This window comes from Tachypleus tridentatus, chromosome 12, assembly GCF_004210375.1.
Source record: "Tachypleus tridentatus isolate NWPU-2018 chromosome 12, ASM421037v1, whole genome shotgun sequence".
Classification (NCBI taxonomy): Eukaryota; Metazoa; Arthropoda; class Merostomata; order Xiphosura; family Limulidae; genus Tachypleus; species Tachypleus tridentatus.
This window is the reverse complement of record NC_134836.1, coordinates 49,450,823-49,456,822: the sequence shown is the minus strand read 5'-3', so window position 1 is coordinate 49,456,822 and position 6,000 is coordinate 49,450,823. Positions and strand designations below refer to the sequence as shown.

The following is a 6,000-nucleotide window of genomic DNA, read 5'->3' as shown; positions in this document are numbered from 1 at the left end:
ATCAATGTATCGTTAAACTTAACGTAAACATTTTATTAAAGTTTTGAAACGAAAACCTGTATTTACTTTCGCATTATTCTTGAATCTATGAATATGCAAGCTTAATTCGCAATACTTTTGTTGTTACTATTTATCAGAGATAAAATTCTCAAACAAAAAGTAAAAAATACTATTTAGTGAAGTGGACTTGTTTTTGAAAAATATAAAAAAGTATTTGTACACATAAACAACAACAAAAAGCTCAAATATGTTCCAGTACAAGTACCGGTAAAATTTCACCACTGCTAATTAAGTTAGTTTAGAGCTTTTATTTTATTTTGTCATAATAAACTTAAATAACAACTAATTCAACATCATTTTTGTGTGTTTGAGTGTACCCTAGCGGTAAAAGGTGTTGCTAAGTGGCTGGTTTGTTTGTTCTTATTATTTTTCTTCTCTTAATTGTTCAACGTGATTGACTTGTGATTTCAAAGCTTGTGTCGAAGACGATGTCGGAGTAAGAATTTTGAAATAAACCTTTGCTTTGAACTTATTAATGTCAGGTTTCTAAATATAATGCACTAGCATTCAATTCTTTTTCATTTGAAAGTTATCATTGTCTTAGAGTGTGACTTGTGGTTATTCTGTTATACCCCAAGTATCTGAATGGTGTTCTTTTTTTATTTTTTTCTTCTGTATAGTTATTACAAATTGACATTTCCGTTTTAATGGTAGGCTTGGAATATAGATGTTAAAAGTCGTACCTAGCTCAGTACCAAGGCTTGACTAAGGTTAAAACTGAAGCTCGCACTAAAATAGTTGAAACTTACTTCACCTGGAACATATGGAAGTTGGAACCTGGTACCTAATTAATATTTTAAGTATTACCGAATCGATTGTTATGTTTACAAGTCTGTGATTAACATGGGTATAGACATTGTACATGAACTTCTACAGTTCTACAAAAAGGTTTCCCTTACATAAGGCTAAAATAGCCCAAGTGTCACTTTTTATTTTACAATCGATCAATCTCACAAAAAAGGTTTTCTGAACAAAACTACTTTCATATGTTCTGTCTTTGTACTTCCTTGTGTCTTGTGATATTAAAATTTTCCACTGCTACTGCATGGTAATTTGGTATAGTTATACGTTCTTTTATTTGTAATATAATTTACAAATTTGTTGTCTCTGAATTGTGTTTTATTTGCAGTGTTAGCATAAGTTAGAAAAAAGGAAAGTTTCAGTTAACTGAAAGTGGATTTTGAGTCAATTTAATTCTGAACACATGTTCAATACTTTTTACTTTCACTTAGAAGTCTGTTAATGACTATTGAAAATGTTTTTAATTTCTTAATTACAGAGTCAAATATGATGATCAGAATGAATTTTGTACACAAAATGTCAGATAGAATCTTATTTTGTGCATAATATATTTGTTGTAATCTAGAAGTAAAATCATGCCAGTGTTCATGGGAGTTTACCACCAAGTTTTCTAAAAACAGTTGATTAATCCTTGTTATTTGCCACTAACTTACAGATAAAAGTTTTTATTTCTTAAGTATATATAGATTTAAATTTTCTTTAATGAGTTAAGACTAGAAAGTATTCACGTTTTAGAGCATAAGAATAAGCAAGAATTTACTCGAAAGCCATTATGGCTAGTTCACTAAAAAAACAGAGGAAACCAAATTATAAGACCAACTGTTTTACTAGTTTGTAACTTCTACATATATAGAATTCTTGTCTGACTACTTTATCTCTTCAGTATGTTAAATATAAAGACTACAGCTACATTCTAACCTTATATTACGTAGTCAAATAGTGTTTATGAATTTCAAATAAAACCAATAAAATAATTGTTTGGTTTATTAGAAAGTTAGATATACTTTTTGTAACAGAAATTTAATTTACTTCTAAAAAAGTAGTGTTAGATATTGGTGATTAAACTACAGAATTACTTATTTGAGAAATGTTTTGAATCTAGTATTTTCAAAAAGTATTGTTTTGGTTCACATGTTTTGGAAATGGATTACATAATGTGTTCTGTGGTACAGTTTTAAAACAGAACTGGTATGGCATTGAAATGTACAATAAACTTTTGTGATGTTTATATCCTTAAGTGTGGGACTCGTAAACACTGAAAAAAATTATTGCAAATACTTAAGAAAAAGGAAATAACTTGTAACAAAGTAACACCATGTAAATATCGATTACATTGTGTTCCTGCTACTGATTTCTTGCTTATAAATGCCTTGCCAATAACATGCTCTTAGTGTGATTAGTCATGTTTTGAATAGACATAAATGGTTAAAAAAAAGGTATTATTTGCCAGATTGGTTACCATTTTGTTAAAATAAGTTTTTTTATAAAGAATCATTAAATATAAAACAGTATTTCAGCTGATATATCAGTGGTTATTTTTGAAATCCGTGGGTAAATGACCATATTTCCTGGCATCAAAGATGCATCCCCACTTTGAAGAATGACTAGAAATTTATTTTATGTAGTTTAAAAAAGAATCCAATTATGCAGTTTGGTTTTTGAACCAAGTTGTCAACATATGGACATGATACTGATAGGTTTAATTGAAAAACTAAAATGCACAATCTATACTAAGTATGTAGATCAACTGAAACATCTGAAAAAGGTTTAGTTAAGTTTTTATTAGTAGAATAATCAGGGATGCTATTTAAAAATTCATATGAAATATGCACATTGTTCTATCATGTAAAAGTATCTGAATTTTTAAATTTCTTATAATCTTCTGAAAATAACATTGTGTAAATATTTTGGAAATTAGGGAAATTGCATGCGAGTTAGATGTTTTATTGTGAATAAATAATAATTATTTATTAATAATTATAAATAAATAAATTACCATTTCTTTTGATTTCATTGTACATTTTATACATGTCTAAACATGCAAGTTGGATGTTTTATTGTGAATAAATAATTATTTATTAATAATTATAAATAAATAAATTACTATTTCTTTTGATTTCATTGTACATTTTATGCATGTCTAAGCATGAGAGATTTTTATCTAAAATGTAAAATTGTATTTGGCTTGATAAATAGAATTTATTGTTTGAGGGTTGTTGTTTTTTTATTAATGTCATAGTAAATATACAGGGCATTTGATTTGCAAGAATTGCCAGTAAAAGAAGTTAACTATTGTTATGATATTTATATCTTTTTTCAAATTTCTGTCTTTCTGTTAAATATTTCAAGTTTTGCTACTTTATTTGACTTGTTTACTGGAACTTCCAAGAAATGAAATACAGTTCATTATCAAAGAATACCAGCTAGTAAAACTATGCCTTTCTCTCTTTATTTTCTATAATTTCTAAAGTGAACAGCTGACTACAGGAAAAAAGTTTATTTTTTAATGATTAGAGTTAGCTTATTCTTATTGCATTTTTTAAGGTTCCACATATTACTTAAATAATGTGAAAATATTTTGACAAACAACCGTGTTGCTTACTATTCAACAAATTTTACTGGAGTGAGTTTGTAAAATAAGTATAAACATCAATATATAGCCACCTTATCTTTTAGTAGAATCTTTAATAAACCATTTATACCTTGGATCCTTGAAATATTTACATGTAACATATAAAAACTGTATTAACATGATTTAACTTGTAAAATAAAAATAGCCTTAAGCATATTGTGTATATGTATGCATGTGTGTGTTAGATTGGTTACCAGAGGTGAAAGTAAAAAGAGAATCTGCAACATAGAAGTCTGATGTATTCTTTGATTGTTTATATTTTTTACTGTAGATTGTTTGGGTTAGCTGACAAAAGAAATATCATGAGGTCTTTCATTATGGTGAAGTTTATATAATATCTACAGGATTTTGAGTCCACTTCTTTTAAATTTAAGTTACTATATGGTGAAGTGTACTCGGAAACCTATGCAGTTAAACACATTATATGTACATTTAAATTCAGGACTAGTGTATGAAAAAATAGAACAAGTCTGCAAATTTAACCTTCATAAAAGTTGTTTTGGTTGAATAATGGATTGTCCATAATTCAACTACACAGATTTTAAAAATAATTTTCTTTTTTTCTGTCACATAAGGATGTTTTTAGAAACTGATAAAAGAAAAAACATGTAGATTAAGTTATTATGCATTTATTTACACACACATTGTTTATTATGATGTTTGTTCATAGAAATACAAACAAACTGAAGAAAAGGGGTGAACATTGATGCCAAACAAATATGTATTCTCATTCATCATGATTTCATTTTCAAAATCTAAATATTTTTACTCTCAAAACTATGTCATGGTCTTTCTTTCATGTATTGTGCCTGGAAAATTTATTTCAATGACCAGCAGTTATCAGCCATCATGCTGATGTTCCACCATCCCTTATAGTTCTCCGTTTTTCCTGATGTCTTGATGAAATTTCTCCTTTTGGTCTTTGCTGATGGTACCCAGATGTGCAGGGAAGTAGTCATTACGTTAGTGTTAAAATGAACTTCAAGCTCATATTACAAACCAACACTTTAAATTTATCAAGCATGTTATTGACAATACTTTATATAATTTGGATCATGGTTGGAAGGCCCATATCTCTCGACAAGTTATTAAGTTTACTTCGTGTGAATAGTTGTGGCTCACCACATGTTTGGGGTTGAAAACAATCCCTCTTATCATTTCTCTTAACATCAGATTCAGAATTGAATGAAACTATTGATTCTTCAGTGGAGTTGGCACAGTTCCATCAGCAACAAGTCTTATGGTAGGTTGAAGGTTCAGATAAGAAATTTCCTTTTTGAGCATTTGTAGCTTTGCATGTTATCTGAAGAAAAATAGCAGTCATCTTCATGGGTTCTAAGCTCATTCCAGACCATTATAATTCTGAAAGGCAAATACTTTTTAGTACCTTTTGTTCATTGTCTTAAGTCTTTGACACAAATGGCGCAAAACTGTGTGGAGCCCATAGTTTGTCTAGATCCTCAAGTTTTATTCCAAAATATATTTATTATGATTTTTGGAAGAATTTTATAATCTGTTGCCTTTGCTTTTTACAAAAAAATTACCACAAATATAACAGAACCTCTTGTTGCTATACCAACAACTAGAGTATTAAAAAAACCAACAAAGTGCATACATAAACAAATACTATCCAACAATGACACTTCATGCAACCAGTTAACCATTTATATATTAGTGTTGTGGTTCTTTGGGTACTTTAACACTCAATAAGACTTGCATTGCAATTGATCTAAAGAAATCTGTAACCAGCAGTTGTTTACATTTTAAGCATAGCAAAGTGTGACTCAATTTCAATCAAAATGATTCAGTTATGTAACAGTACATTTGACTTTTTAGTGAAAATTCTCAACTGAAACTACTGTAGAACATGTAAAATATTCAAGACAGTAAAACCATTGCAGGCCTGTGTAATTATTTGAGGTAGAATTTTAAAGTTTTGCATTAACAGGAATAGACTTCAAGTTTAAGATCAGAGAAGCAAGAATTATTAAAAGTTATTAGTTTAAGATTAGATCAGACATACTGTGGAACTGATGACGTGTGTAAGTGATCCACAGGCATAATAAAAAGATAGAATACCTTCATACAAAAGCAACTCCTTCCTACTTGTAAACACAACTAATATGAACCTTTTAATTATGTTGGTTACTGTGTAACTGCAGTATAAGTAATATAGTGTTTACTGGGTAGTATCATTAGGAAAACATCTTAAGAAAATAGTAGCTAATTTGTTTTATTTCCAGACACTATAGTTGGATCAGATGTTGTTTTGGATTTGTAATATAAAATATGATCATTGGACTACTTGGTTCTTCAAGGCAGTCCCTGCATTCCCACTTTGAGAAAAAGTAAAACTGTAAACCTACCATTTATTTTTCAGAAAGTTATGCATTTCTAATTTAATCTCTTGTAATGTACAGGCCCCAACTACTGCCATTGTTTTGGCTGCAGACAAGCCTGTGTTTTATGGATCTTAAACTTGTACCCATATGTCCAATTTCATAACA

The 6,000-nt window shown here is 28.9% G+C and overlaps 1 protein-coding gene across 3 annotated transcripts in view; it reads left to right on the top strand.

Moving 5' to 3' along the window:
- The first annotated feature begins 339 nt into the window (after positions 1-339).
- Positions 340-6,000, top strand: part of LOC143233245 (transcription and mRNA export factor ENY2-like) — a 28,153-nt gene continuing 22,492 nt past the window's right edge. Inside the window, exon 1 of one of the 3 annotated variants that reach the window (XM_076469239.1) lies at positions 340-496. In XM_076469239.1, coding sequence (XP_076325354.1) covers positions 489-496 — 8 coding nt within the window. In that variant the 5' untranslated portion in view covers positions 340-488. Of the gene's footprint in view, positions 497-808; positions 841-6,000 lie in introns of those variants that run through there. The other 2 variants (XM_076469236.1, XM_076469238.1) reach the window with 2 other exon arrangements.